General features: G+C 39.3%; 1 protein-coding gene across 1 annotated transcript in view; it reads left to right on the top strand.

Moving 5' to 3' along the window:
- FAM171A1 (family with sequence similarity 171 member A1) overlaps nt 1-15,334 on the top strand; it is a gene marked incomplete at both ends in the record, with an annotated part of 89,793 nt that overhangs the window by 53,568 nt on the left and 20,891 nt on the right. Inside the window, 3 exons of the mRNA XM_082330383.1 lie at nt 1,262-1,489; nt 6,913-7,005; nt 12,072-12,230. Of these exons, the coding sequence (XP_082186509.1) occupies nt 1,262-1,489; nt 6,913-7,005; nt 12,072-12,230 (480 nt within the window). The remainder of the gene's footprint in view (nt 1-1,261; nt 1,490-6,912; nt 7,006-12,071; nt 12,231-15,334) is intronic.

The following is a 15,334-nucleotide window of genomic DNA, read 5'->3' as shown; positions in this document are numbered from 1 at the left end:
GTTTAAGTCATAGTTACTGAAGAAAGGCAACAGCTGCTATTTTAGAGCATGAGGCAGAGGAACTATTGGAGGGGCAGAAAAATAATCGTAGATATAGAGGAATGCCTTCCAGAGGGACTGTTTTGCACAAGCCACTCCACTTTATGTAACAAAAGCCTGGTGACACAACACATGGTTTAGTCATAGGAGTGCCCCGGAGTGGACAAATATTGTACATCTGGAAACATTTAAACAAGTAATTAGTTTCTGGAAAAACAGCAAGGAAAATGTAGTCCATTGTGTTAGCTTCTGACTGCATGTCTACAAGATGTATGATTCTCCTGATTGCCTTAACCATCACTTCTTTGCTTCTCATACCCACCAGCTGTATGTGGGGACAGGTAATGCAGTAGTGTCAGGGCTAACAAGCGGATATCACTCGGGCTGTGACATTTTTGCCCCTTTGGAAAAAGGGCAGGGAGGGAAGTGTTCCTCTCTTCCTCAGTGCTAGCACTCTGCATCCCACCTGGTCGTCCTGCGCTTCAAGGACAAGGACCTGATCTGTGGGATTTCACTGTCTTGGTTAGACATCACCAGGGAAGTCCTGTGCCCGCTGGGGCAGTCTCTCCCACTGCAGTTCAAAATCTCCGACTGTAACACAGCCTGCTCCGTTGCCCACTTTCTTCCTGGGCTTCTGTCACAGCAGATTCCCTCTGTTTCTTTGCTACACAAAGAGAGAAGTGTTTTGGGGAAGGGATGAGTGAGCACAGCTCGTTGCCAGCCTTTCCCTCTCCCCACTGCTGGTGGAGGAGGCCGGCTGGAGCAGAGGCACAGCAAGGCAGGGACCTTACAGCGAGTTACAATGCTGTGCTATCCGTGACTAATACATGATGTTTGATAGCACACACATTTAGAATTATGATGCTGCTGTGAGACTGACATGTTGCCCATCAAAGGGAATATTGCCTGCCCCTGGTGATGTGCTGCCCAGCTGCATGTGGGTCATAGGTGGAATATAGATGCCTCCACAGCTGGAGTCAGCAGTAGGGCAATAATTCAGGACCTGGTCTGGCTTGTGGCAGAATCTGCTGTGTCTCTAAAGAGTGACTGCCCGAAACGGACAACGGCAGGCCAGGACAAGAGGCCGTACTTGGCATCAAAGTGTCAGAGGTTAGCACTGAGCCTCGTGTCTTTTTAGTCATTGGCGTGCTAGCATGTTCTAACTGCTGCCTGCTGCAGAAGCTTTTCGGACGATAATTGCTGTGGTTGTTTGTCATTACAGAAGTAACGCTGAAGGTCCATGTAAGCGATGCCAGCACACATCAGCCAGTAACTGAAGCCTTCATTGAGATTTTTACCAACCAGATCTCCATTGCATCTGGAACCTCAGGAGCAGATGGCACTGCCTTCCTCAAGTTTCAGTATAAGTTGGGCAATCAGCTGATAGTGACTGCTAGTAAACATGCATATGTGCCAAATTCTGCACCATGGAAACCTGTAAGATTGCCTGGTAAGAGATCTTTATTTTTGTTCTGAGGTAAGATTTTGCATCTAAAGGAAGTTACAGAGTTTTGTGTGATGTGTTTTAATGCTTGCGATCCTGGGTGGGAGGAAGAACATCTGTGCATTTCAAAAAAAGCGAGGTTTCTTCCTCAGTTAAACTGTGGCATCAGGGCTGTGCAGCGATTTGCTCTCCTCCTGGCTGTCCTTGATACAGTGCTACGTCAGTTTTCAAACAACTGTTGGTGCTCTTACAGCTCCACAGAAAATACAGATGTATTCCAGATCTTTTTCTTTATGGGAACTCTGTTTCCAAGTGCCTTGTTTCAGCAGTTGTGATATACTCATTCATGTCTCTCCCAAGGTGTAGCAACAACTGTTACACTGTAGGCTGTAGCGTACAAAAAAAGTCCTGGCCTTTCAGTTCTTGGCCGTGTCCGTACGACAGTTTTGATCTGCAGTTATGTTATCCAGATGTAAGGATTTTTTCTAAGTTAATTAGCATGGTTTGTTTCTTCCGCAGGCGAACAAATATAACAATAATACTTGCATGTTAGTTTTTATCAGAATGCCTCAAAATTTTATGGGAAGTGGGAGACTTTACATTAGTTGTACAGGAGGGAAACTGAGTCATGGAGGCTATTTCTGTGCTGCTAAATAGAACAGACTGAGGGTGGCTTTCAGACCTTAAGACGTAACATCTAGATGAAGGTCACATCCCCAGTTTTCATCTGCCTTTCCTCTAATCCCCATCCACAATTAGGGTCCAAGTAGTTTGGGAATGGTCCCAGGCTTGTATTATACCCAAATCACACCTAAATATCACCTCAGATTTCATAATTAGCTGAGGCCAAAGCCACGTCAGGTTTTAAGTGCACTAACATTTAAATAGTATAAATGATCACAGGGCAGTGTTCAATCCCATGCCTTGGCTCCATTTTATTTATTAATATCAACATAACCAGAGGGACTGTGTGACTTGCCGCAAGGTCAAGCAGCAAGTGTATTTTCAGATGGGGAAAGGAACTTGAATCTCTTCAAACCCAGAATTATGCTTTAGGCATTTCAACGTGCTGTTTACTTACCTGCATTCGCCTGCTTCAGATAAGAGAGACTGACTTCTTCCACATTTCATTTACTGTATTCTGCCACATTTTCCAGCTACTTAATGGAGCTATAGTGAAGACTAAGCCAGGCTTTTAGGTGCATAGTCAAAGAATAAGAAACAACTGAAATGAGTTGCAGCAAGTAGAGTTTCAAATAAATAAAAGGGAGCAATTCTTTACAGCAGCAGTGGTCAAAGATGGGAACAAGTTGCCCAGAAGGGTTGTGAAATCTCCATCTTTAAAGATATTCAAAACTCAGCTGGACACCTCCCTGCTTGGTTGAAGCAGGTGACCTCCAGAGGTCCCTTCCAACCATAATTGTTCTGTGACTCTGTTTAGAAATTTCCTTGATGGTTTTTCTGTTTAAATAAGATGAAGTGCAGCTTCCTCAGCACACTTCATGTACTTCCTTAAGACACAATCATATATGATTAAAGCATGCAATAACCTTTTCTTGCCTCAACATTTTCTGCCTTGTGTCTCATATCTTTCTGACTCATAGCCTAGATCTTTTGAATGCGACCTACTCTTCCATGGCCTGGATTTTGTTCAGTTAGGTTTTTTGCTTGTTCCTTTTTCTTAAATATTGATTTTGGGGGAAGGGAATCAAACATGGCATTATTGTTTTGGTAAGTCATTGAAGTTTAAAGAGCAGTAATTGTATACAGTTTCCACAAAATCTTTCTTTCCTGAAATGTGAGCTTAACTCAGAAGATAGATTCCTTTCACCTCTGATCTTCCCCCATTGAAACCGGTAGATAGTTTGCCATTGATTTAATTGGGAGTAGAATCCTTTCTTTTGCTTTCTGTACCTTGAACTTAATCCTTTCTTTGATTAAAGAAACAACAAGTTACAACTTGATATGCCCCATGTAGATTTAATAGGGCGGTTCTTTGAATTACTACTTAAAAGGGACATGACATAAAAGTTCAGGCCCAAGATACTTAGGCTGTTATTTTTTGTATTGACTAAGATGCCTATAGTCTTTAAAAAAATTTCCAAGAACTGTTCGTATTTAAATGCCTATCATGCTTGTAACCAGCAAGTATACAAGTTTTGAAAACCATGGAAGTTTTGTTGTTGTTGTTGTAGTTGTTATTCTTAATCTGGGTTGAATGATGGGGAGCAGGCAGCATATTTAAATCTTGATTCTGCAGTGTGCAGTCTGGGTACATGAATACAGCAGGATCCTCATTTCCCGAAAATGCCTTTTAACAGTACTAGTAGTTGTCACCCCACAGAGCAAATACGCCATTCTGAGCAGCGTTCCACCCACGGCAGTGGTTGAAGCTAATGTGCTGTCCCGTGTGCTGTGGTAAATGAACTATGGGCATATTTACTTCAAATGTGGACGTGATAGCCACGAGCAGAGAGTAGGTTTGAGAGCTATAGGGTGGTAATGTTTAAAGCGCTGTAACAGGACTTTGCTGAAGGATCAGGATTCTTCCATCACAGTCAATACGCATTAGTTATAATCTTATGCTGAAAAGCTGTGCAGCCACTGAACTCGTGATATTATTGTAATAGCTTTAAGGAGTAAGCACCAAGAGTTCTCTGTTCTCGTAATTAGGCAAAAATGAGCTTTTCTTATATTAACCAAAATAATTACTAGCTCTTTACCACTTAAGCAGGAGGATTATTTATTTACATAGTGATAAATGGTAGGAGGAAAAGATTAAGATCTCTTTTTCCATTAAACTATTTATCACCAGAGCCATGACTCCACTTATTAACAGTTCATTAATTTAACATCACTTGAGTTGTTGAAGTGTTCATGATGGGAGATGTGCTCATCTATCTGCTCTTAGCTACACATAGATTTTTCTTTGTAAATAATTTGGAAGAAAAAAATTTGTGACTGGCAGTCCATATTTAAGAGGATGTTTTCGGAGCAGTGTGTGCAATGAAGAGAGGGAAGTTGCTGAGGCGGCACAGTTCAGACTAGCTGGTAAGGTCAGTCAAAGCAAACCATGATATTCACTGTGGTGAAATACAGTTCTAGGAGCAGAGGATGCTCGTGGTATTTCTGGGAGAGGAGAGCTCATCTGGAAAGCAGTGACTCTGCAGAAGACATATGAGTCATGGCAGATGAATGGTTGAAAATAACCTCCCAATGCAGCACTGCAAGAAAACAGAATAATCTCATCCTTAGCTGTAAAATAAGGTAAAGACTGAGAAGGCAGAGTATAGTATTTCAGAACTTGTCCTTGGTGCGGCCACTCAGGGAAATGTGTGTCCAGTTCTGGATTCACTCTTCAAGAAAAATGTTTAAAACTGTGAGGTTATATCAGGAGTGTTTAAAAGATTGGAAAATATGGCTTACAGGGAAAGACTTGAAAGTGCTTAATTTATTTTGTTCACCAGAGAGAAAGTTCATGGGGTAATTTGATCGTAGTCCATCAGTACCCGCATAGAGAACAGGAAACGGGTAAGAGAGAACTCGTCTGTCTAGCCAGCTTGTATAAAAAGATCAAATGGCTGGAAGTCTAACCTCAATAAATTTTGATGGGTAAAAAGGCACATAGTTTAACTGCCCTCATAATTATTTACTAGAACATTGATGTTGCGGTATGTTCTTCACCACTAGACACCTTTAAAAGAAAATTGGATAGTTTTTCTACAACATGTTTTCCAATTTAAGCACAGCTATTGGATCTGAAGCAGAATTCAGGGAAGGCTGTAGTTATACAAGAGTAAGACTGGATCACCACAGTCATCCTTCTGGCCTTAAAAACTATGACTTTCTGCCTTTGTCATGCTGAGAAAAGATTGTGCAGAAAAGCCCAAGGGAAGTTTAGAGGTTATATATGCATTATAGTCTGGCATATATGGAAGAAGATGTTGGCATGGTTTATTGTATTGAGCTCCCTAGGGTATCTAAATTATATTAGCTTTCTTCTTACAAATTAAGTTATTGGAGTAAAGACAAACACATTTTGTAATTGTGTGGCCTTAGTGCTACTTGCACTAGGCTTTCTTACTTATGTTGCCTGATGTGTAGATCTGTTTCACATGTAGAGCATTGGAAAGAAAATTCTCAGCTGTACTTGCAATAACATGATTTTTTATTTTATTTTTTTTAATGTTCATATATGTTGTTAAGACCATCTTTTAGATGGTTGTTCTTATCAGTGTGTTTCTCCTAGTTTCTTCTCCTTTCTCCTGTATTTCTCCCAAACACTAAAATTTCTGTCTTTTAAAGGAGAATATATTTCTTAAAACAGAAATAGTGTACAGTCTTCCTGTTTGTAGCTAACATCTATTGGATTAAGTAATACATATTAATTTAGAGGAAATTTATGAAGCTTCAGAAAATCAGAAGAGCTTGCGCTGTTCTTTTATTCATCAGTTCTGGAAATGTCTTCCTCGGCTTGTGGTCACTTCTGAATGGGATGAGTACTTCCCAGGTGCAAATGTGGGATGCTGCCCAGTTACCAAAAATTACTAGTCTGCGTTAATCTCCTCCTTTCCTTCTATTTTTGAAAGCCATGCATGGACTGCAGCCAGGTCTACTTCTTACTGTTTTCATGGGTGCGGGAGTCAGATGTGCTCGGTGGCTAATTCCATGCGTATTTCTGGTCTTCTGGGTCTGAAGAACTCTGCATGAAATTACATCATGTTCTTCATTCTCCAGAGATGTGTGTGCATACAGAGACAGCCCTGTGTAAGGAATGTCAAAGTGGCAAAGGAGGTCCTTGCAGGCAGATTTCTTGCAGCAAATACCAATTATCTGTCCCCTTTCGCACCACTGGTAGAATGACAGTAGTTCTGCTATATATAGCACTTCTGTAGTGTAGGTGGTGACTCAGTAAGGACATGCTGTATTTTAAAGCAAATTATTCAGACTTATTTATCATACTTTGCCTTTCTATATGACTTTTTATGTAAGCATCTCAAAGTATTTAAAAGTTAAGTTTCATTAAAACCTTCCTGAAGTAAGAAGTATAGCCATTTCACAGAAAAATAATTCAGTCAGACTGAGTTAGTGTTTCACTCCTCTTTATGTAATGATAAGTCTTTCTGTGGAACTGGAAATTATAACTCGAAAGCCTGCTTTACACTGCACTCTTCTGTGTTTCAAGCTACCATGCATGGCTTGCAGGAGTCAAAGTACAGAACGTGTTGTTTAGTTCAATAATAATTACCCTGGCAATTTAGTTATTTGGTTTAGAAAATGCATGTGGTTTCTGTCATGTATACAATATGATTTTAATAGTTCAAGTGTCCTGCTTTTGCAGAAATGTAGAAGAAAGTAAGTGCTGTTGTTATTGGGTTATGTTTATAAGAATTCAAATATATCCCACTTAAACCACTTCTTTCCCACAGTGTTCTCTTCACTGAGTCTCGGCCTTCTTCCTGAACGCTCAGCTACTCTAATGGTCTATGACGATGTAGTCCAGATAGTCTCAGGATTTCAAGGTATGCTGGTTTTTGGAAGTTGGAATTGAAATTTGAGTGACACTAAACAAAAAGCCTGACAGCCCGATATTTTCTGAAGTCTATCCTGTAGGTGAGACTGGTATCTCGTGGGGAGGTCTTCTGAGTTCCCCAAGGAATGCTCCTCTGTGGGATGGTTCTAGCAAATTGATTAATAGCTAAATTCATCCCTAACTGCTGTGACTAGGGAATTCAAGTTACTTGGTAATAAATAAGTTTGGACTTTAGTGTGCCATTTGAGAGCTAGAGATTAAATTTCTTTCGCTATCTCCTGGATGTTTTTTCATCTAGCCTCATTTAACCATCCTTGCAGTAAACATTTTCTGATGTTCTTACTGTCTAAGAATTTCCTCTGTTTTTATTTTGTTTCTTGCTTCCTATTGTGAATGCCTTAGAAATTTAGGGCATAGAAAAATTGAAAATTTCTCATATCTACATTGTTGTATACCCTATATAAACTTGCTTTTCTTAAGTACTTCCTATGGACCCCTTATCAGACTGCCTGCAAACCCACATACTACAGGATGAAACACACTGTATTAGAAGAATAAAGTTCAAATCACCTTTTCATAAGGCCAAACACAGAAGTTAAAGCAACTGTAGTATCAGCCAGATGAACACTGTGTTTTCTGCATTGCATGATAAAGAATAAAATGTTCATCTGACCTAGGGATCTGACCTAACTTAGCCCAATTGATGTGATAGCTGAGGTAAATCTGTTAGCAAAAGAACAGAAGTTTTTAGAGATACCTTGATGAGCCAAAACAAGGGGACATCCTTCCTGGGAGCACTCTTATTGTGCATAAACTGTGTCTTATTCACATGTATTATGATTACCATCATTTTAAACTCTACCAGATAGTTAATAAACAGGGGAATACTACCTTCAATATATTCCAAGATAACCTTGTTTTATCTGAGGGAATATAATACAATTATACCTTCCTGACATCTTTTTTATGGTTAGAAACCATCCAGACACAATAGGCTTTTCATTAATGATAGCACTAGATACGACTGGAGCTGAAAAAGCACTAAACAAATTAGGTAGCTGATAGAACGCTCAGAAGGAGCTGGAGAAGAGCACAGCTGCCGTACATATATTCTGCAGTTTGAGAGCTGACATTATCTAATGCGGTAAAGTAGATGGACGGCGAGCTGCGTTAAACCACAAGGGATTCCACTAGACAAAACATGAAACATTGTTTACCAACAGTATTCTACTAGCATGGTGTATTAAATACTCTAATTCTTATGCAAATATGCTAATATTATTCAATTAACTTAAAAAGAACAATCTTTTCATGTTTACACCTTACTTTCTTCAAAAAGGGGGGATGTTAAAGGGCTATAGGAACATTTAACAGCCAAGCGACATTCATAAATATTTTCCACATAATCTTGCTCCCTTCAGTGAGTTGATCCAGGATGTTCCAAATATATTTAAATTAGAATAATATAGCTGGTTCTGCTGGTCTATCACAGAAAGGAAAAAGGAAGAAAGTGGTACCCAGAGTATTCTAAGGTGTGGAATTTGAACTCTCAGTCTTGCCTAGTAAAAACTATTTTATGGGACCAGCCCATGCTCCTTTTCTTGGGAATTCTCTTGAGATGAAACCTAAATGAAAGACAGCGTAGACATTGTACCAGCATTTGAATGGAGCCTCTCTAGTCTCGATCCAAAATCCTTGTGACCTAGTTTTTCTGTTACTTCTCCAATTTCTTTCTCAGTAACTTCACACTGCTTCAAAAGAGCTGATCAGGAGTTACCTTAGTGCAAAAATGAGAGCAAAACAGAACTCATTATACCAGGAATGGACTGGGAACGCTGATGTTTGAAGCACCAGTCAACAGGAAAGAAAGGCCTGTCTAGTACAATAAGTTACCAGTTGCTTTTGAATAATTAATCAAGCAAGCGACTTATTATGCAATTGAGAAGTTTGTCTGAATTGATGCAGCCAGCTTCATTTTCACGATGGCATTACAATCCACTGCTGTGCTCTGTCAGTAATTGCGAGAGATGGAGCTTGCCAGCCACTGGGTCATTTAAGTTATTTAATACCAGCACAGTGACGAGCTGAACTTCAGCGTTCAGTAAACAGGAGCTGTATGGGTACCCTCTATGTGCCTCTGACATCTGAGCAATCAGAGCATGAACTGATGATACTTCAGATGTTACATCACATAGATGGAAGCTCAGATGCCAGTGTGGTGCCACATGTCACGCATCCAGCGTGACAAGAGGTGCCTCACAGGGACTCCTTGCGATGGTTACACCTTGAGGTATGCGCTGGCAAACTGAAGCTGACAGCATTTGAATCATGGCCAGTTTGTTGACAAGAGGATGTTTAGAGAAGATAAGATCGGTGCTCAGCAGTCCTTTACCTCATGGCACTCGCCTAGTGGAGAGAGCTCACATGCCAATTTTATACTTGAATGTGTTTGGGTTTTAGAAGTCAAAACTAGGTATCTTTAGTAATAGAAGCAATAATAATAATTCACTCCCAGTGATGACTGTTGACTTGTTGAAAAATACTCTTAAGAGTCTGGTCAGCACAAGTCTTTCTCTCCGTTTTACCACTTCCAATTCCCTCAATAAGTCTATTCCCAAACATATGCCCCAAAATCGTCTATGATCTCTGCTAAAGGAGTACATTGGATCATCTTCTAGCAAGGTGGTGAGAGAGGGCAAAAGCCTTGGTAGCTGCTTCCCTACCACGCCTTTTGCTGGTAGCTCCAGGTCTTCTGCCCCTTTGAAGTCTCTTGCCGGGTTTGGGGAGACCCAACTGAGGAGCTGAGGGGAGAGTCAGGGTGAGTGGCAGGTTTCGGGTGAATATCAATATCAAGGAGTTTGTTAATCTAGGGTGTGAATTAACTACTCTGCACTGATTCATTGTATGTATATGCACTATCTACAGAGGAAGCTGTTTCTTCCACCTTAAAACTTGCATCCCAGTTGATTGCTGTGCAGGTTTCCTGCCAGGTTTGGGGCTCAGCCATAGGAATGCTTGCGTTGCCTGTAGGATTCAAGAAACTGAGGTTGGCTTTCTGAGTCCTCCCTATCTAGTTAAAATTTGGCAGCTCATGGCTCTCCCAGTGCTACAAAACAACCATTTTTTTATAGAAAGCCCCAGAGCCTCTGCATAAACTAGTGTTACAGACTCAACAACAGTTACTTTGTTTTTAATTCTTAATTAGTTCGGATCTTCAGAAATATAATACCGGTTCTTGGCAACTTGAATAATTCATTTTAACCAGAGATTTAGACAGCAGAAATCCTACATTTTACATTGAACTGTTAGCGATAATCCTAATGCCAGTTTCTTTGTTGTGTTTTTTTTTCCTGTTTTGTTACTGTGGATGCTTATCCCTACGGGCCGTAGGAGCCCGCTCAGCAGTGCAGTCAGAGGTTCCCGAATGCTTGAGCAGATCTGTCCCTGAGGTACAGCAAACTACTACGGTATTGCAGAGCACTCGGGAGATAAGTCTTCCCCAAGTTCATTGCAGTCAATTTATTTAGTGTTTCATGTTGTTTTCCGTTTAAGCCTAGAAATTGGGTAAGGGAGATTTTTTTCCCATTTCACACACGTGTTGTTTAATGACTGTCTTAAACACTTAAGGATACTGCCAGTCTTGAGAGCCTGCTGTAAATACTTAAATGTTTCAGAAATAAAAAAGAAGAGTGGTTTTATATCTTTTTCTTGCAGAATTACCAAAGAAATGACAGCTAAGCAATGATCAGCTCTTTGGAGATACTTGCCCACCTACATAGCAATTTTTGTTTGCCAATGCAAAGTTTGTTCTGTGTTTTCACATAGCTAGAGCTCCTGCTAGAAAATAATACAAGAAAAAGATTCTAGTCTCCTGGTTAATGACATTGGCAGTTATAAAGCTTAGGAGTTGTGAGTCAAGCTCTCTAATCTTTCTCACAGTGAAGTTACATGTAACCTAAAAGTGCTGCCAGAGACTAATAGGGGAAAAGAAGCAAAATTGTTTTGAGTTGACATCTTTGAACTGCATAGTCAAATGTAAATTAAGAAAAAAACTGCTTGCCTCTTGATTTTGTGCTGTGTGGGGAGTGTTCTGTGAGTATTCAAAATGAGCTCTGGAGAATACAATAGCTTTTGATTTAAAAATTAATTTGCATGTTGCACACACAAACTTGCAGATGGAGTCTTGCTGTGTGTTGTTAAACAGTATTAATGGCAAGCATCCATTGAAGAAGGCTATTGACTTTATAAACTGGGATTTAAATGAGACATGAAATGCAATAGTACATGACACAGTCTTAAATCATGTTGCAGCAAAGACCCTTCAGTTAACACCTAGTGATCTGGAGAAAAACACTACAACTGTACAAGACAGGAAGAGAGAAATCTTACATGCAAAGTAATCTGGTTCTGTTTAGATGTATTCTCTGCATGGGAAAATATGGAAACTCTCCTCGCCCAGGCTTTGTCAAGTGAATGTTTTTATCCAGTGGTTTAAATAAAAAGTGACTATTATCTCAGTACTAGAGACAGTTAACGTGGCCAAAGCTTTGTAAAAATTAAATACAGAAATTACACAAGTTAATTGGGACTACAGGTAAAATTGTAGTCTCTTAGAAAATCACTTTAAAGAGGGTAAGCTAAATTTATCTTGCTATTTCAAGAAAAACAAAATTTAAACAAAAATGGTGAAATGGATGCTTTTCTAAGCTTTCACATGCCCTACCTCTGAACTCAGTTTTAGTTTCAGTTTAATTCACTATTAGAAGTGTGTAATGAAATTTGAGGTGATCCTGGGAAATAATGCGGTTAGTAAAGCTTCTAACATTAGATGCTTTCACAATTTTGCTCAGTGATACTTCTGGAAAAATAATGCCAACTGCAAAATAAATGTAAAAATACTGGTTTTCCTCCTCTGCTGTAGTAGCCTTCTGATGTTTCTGTCCTTCTCAAGCTATTTCAGTTTATAATGAAAAAACCTGTAAATGTGCTTCCATAAATATGAACACCTAAATATTCTGCCCACCTTGGATATAAAGTCACTTTTAATTTTTTTAGGTGCACGGACTCAGCCACAAGTTCACTTTCAGAGAAGATCTGTGAAATTACCAGAGAACACTAGCTACAGCGATTTGACAGCATATCTAACTGCAGCCAGTTCACCCTGGGAAGTGGACAGTTTTCCTTATTTGCAGGGATTAGATGGAAATGGAACAGGTAACCCACTACTTTGGTTTTGCTCTGATTTCATTTTGGTCCAGGGATCAACTTTTGACCATATAATTTTTTCCATTCCCTGTTTCAGCAAACATTCTTTAAAATTTGGATGACATGATAGGTTCAACTGCCCTACCAAAATGCATTCCAGTCAGCAAGAGAGCAAGGTCCGCTCTCCCTTAAATGGGGCCACTGAATAGCAAAGTTGAAGATTCCTTGCCCTTGGGAGATCAGAAAAGTTTGTTACATTTGTAGTTTAGAGTTAAGTCTCCAAATGTGTTGCATGTGCCCATAGAAAAATGGAGATTAACGTGAAGGGACAAAAGAAAATATAACTTGAGGATGCCATAAATTGTTGTTCAATTTTTTTCTAAAAATAAATGAAATGCCTATATATCAAGGATTTAATACTCTCTTATTTTAGCTAAGCATTGTTTCAATGGCTTTGTTAATACTTTTGAATCTAGCTTCAGCCAAAAATGTGCAAGTTCATTTAGCACCAAAGGAAAAACAATGAAAATTCATAGTAGAAACACAACCACTGTTAAATTCAAAGCTGTAATACATTTTTCTGACTGCAACTGCCTGTTACTCTTCTTCCACTTCTCATTTAGTCGTGATTGAAATAATTGGTGTTGTGTAGGCTACAGAAAAATAGAAGAATTGGGCACAGAAGTCTTCAAATTCTTAGAATGCTGCTGTGAAAAGGAGAGTAATGTTTTCTCTGTGTCTGTATTGGGTTAGAAAGCAAGCAGTGGACTTTGCAGTGCAGCAAGAGAGATTCAGACTAGTGATTAGGGAAAACTTGCTATAGTGGGGATAGCTTAAGCTGTCGAATCAATTGCTTGAGGGTGTTGGACAGAGTTAGACAATCACTTGTGAGGGTGGCATAGGCGTAGCTGAGCCTGCTTTGAAGCAGGCTAAATAACCCCTTGAGGTCCCTCCCTGCTGTTTCTCCGGATACGTTTACTTGTGATGTGTTGATCTAGGTGACTTTGAATGCTAGGTCATGTGTGTAAACGGTATGTACTGAGCTTGGTAGCTTTTCCTTAAAAAAAAAAAAAAAAAAAAAAGGCAAGATAAACTTCCCCTTCCCTTTGTACAAATCTGATTATCTCCTTTTCTATTACAATTAGAAATGTGCCTGCTACCTTACTCCAACTCTTCTGTCTGCTCCAGTGAGTACATCTCATCCTATCTCATTCTCTCTCTCTGTCATTTCCCTATTCTCATCTTCAACCTTCAGTTTTCTCTGCCTCTTCATACTCAGACGTGATCAAATATCTCTTATCTTTTTTAAAATGAAGGAATGCACTTGATCTCATTCGTCTGTCTACTTCCTCATCCCCTTCCTTTTTATCTGTAAACCCACTGAACAAACTGTTGACAATGTGTGTGGGATTCCTCTCCCAAATCTTTCCTTAGTACTCTGCAACCCAGCTTCCCACCCTTGCATTTATTTAGTGAAAACAGGTCTTGCCAAGATTTCGGATGATCACCTGTCACACGAACTACACAACCAGGACATCATCTTTCTTCTGTTTTACCTTCTAGCCTCCTACAAAACAGATGAACACACCCTTGGTTTTTTAGTCTTTTGTATGCTTGCATGATGGAACTTTTCTACTTGAGCACAGCAGCCCTGGATTTGACTTTATTAACCTGCAAGTAAAAGTATGTCACAAAAGACCAAAATGACCGGCAAATAAATGGGGTTTAAGAGACTGAGAAGAGCCTTGTTTTCTGAATACTGTGCAGACCACAAATACAATATATTTGTGTATGCACTATAGTATAGATGAAATGTCCTCTATTTTTAGTAGAAGTTTCTTCTGCTGTGGGAACATTAAACTTTCAAATCCTAAACTTGGATTGACTTCCTTTTCTTCATCTCCAAGTGACTTGGTGAAGATTTCACCTGAAAAACTTTTGAAGGAATAAAAAATGAGATCACCACCTGCTGGGGACTTTTTAAATATTTCTGTTCTCAAGAGAAAAAGAAAAATATGTACAAATTTTAGAATTCTGAAAAAAAACTTAGCATTAATTTGCATGGGAAATTTTGGAGTGTTCCTGAACACTGCCCCTTCTCCCCTCTCTCCTACCTCTCCTCCCCCCCAGTTACTCTCCTGTTCTTTCACAGTTTATTTACATGTCTGTAGAGTTTTGGAGAGGTCCTCCCATTTGTTTCAGTCAGCTCAGTTCTCTGGCTAGTATTTATCCAGAGTGACTTTACAGTTATTTTAACTAAAACCTATTCTCTATGACTTCAACAGTTTTCACAAAATCCCAACGGGGTGTTGAAGTAGTAATATGGAGCAGTGAAAATTCATTGCATGAATCAGCATGTTACAAACATAAAAATTCAAAGAATTTAGCTGCAAGTAGTGACAAGCCTGTATAATGTTAGCTTATTGTTTGTATTAATTCACCAGTTGGAGAGCAGTAGGATGGTTTCACAAAATCCCGTCCTTTTAACCAAACTACGCAAAACTTTCCATCGTCTGCAGTAATGGATGAAGCTGGCTAATCACCATTACTCCTGCTGGTTTTGTTGGCTGTTTGTTTCTTTTTGAAGAATCAAGTCTAAGTCACAGTGGATTTTCCTCTGATTATTTTTAGAGCTCTTCACAGGTCACCAGATGTCAAAAATGACAAGGAATGAATGAAAGCTGACATTTATTGACGTCCATTCCCATTTAATCTCTGCGTGTGCTTATCAGTTTTATAGCATGCAAGAGTTTCATAAGCATTGATTTTAATTTACCTTCACAACAGAAAAGATAACAATTTATCTTTTTAATGAGCATTTACATACTGTGCAAGATGGCAAACTGAAGGATTATATCTTCTTTCCAGAGGTCAGTGGATTGCAGAAATTTCTTCGTCTTCTAATATAACTTGTTCAGCCCAGCACTGAGCAAAGCATCAGTGAATCTTAAGTAGAAAAAATGCAAACAGTGTTTCCCCATCAGAATGCTTTTTCTGGGGCTGAAAACTTATTTTTACAGATATTAGGCAGATATGCTTTCTCAAGACAATAATGAAAGAAAAATTCAAAACTTTCAATATCTAAAAATAAGTCAAATATAAAACATAATTTA

The sequence above is a fragment of the Platalea leucorodia genome (assembly GCF_965183815.1).
Source record: "Platalea leucorodia genome assembly, chromosome: 1".
NCBI lineage: Eukaryota > Metazoa > Chordata > Aves > Pelecaniformes > Threskiornithidae > Platalea > Platalea leucorodia.
This window is presented reverse-complemented; position numbering and strand designations above follow the sequence as displayed.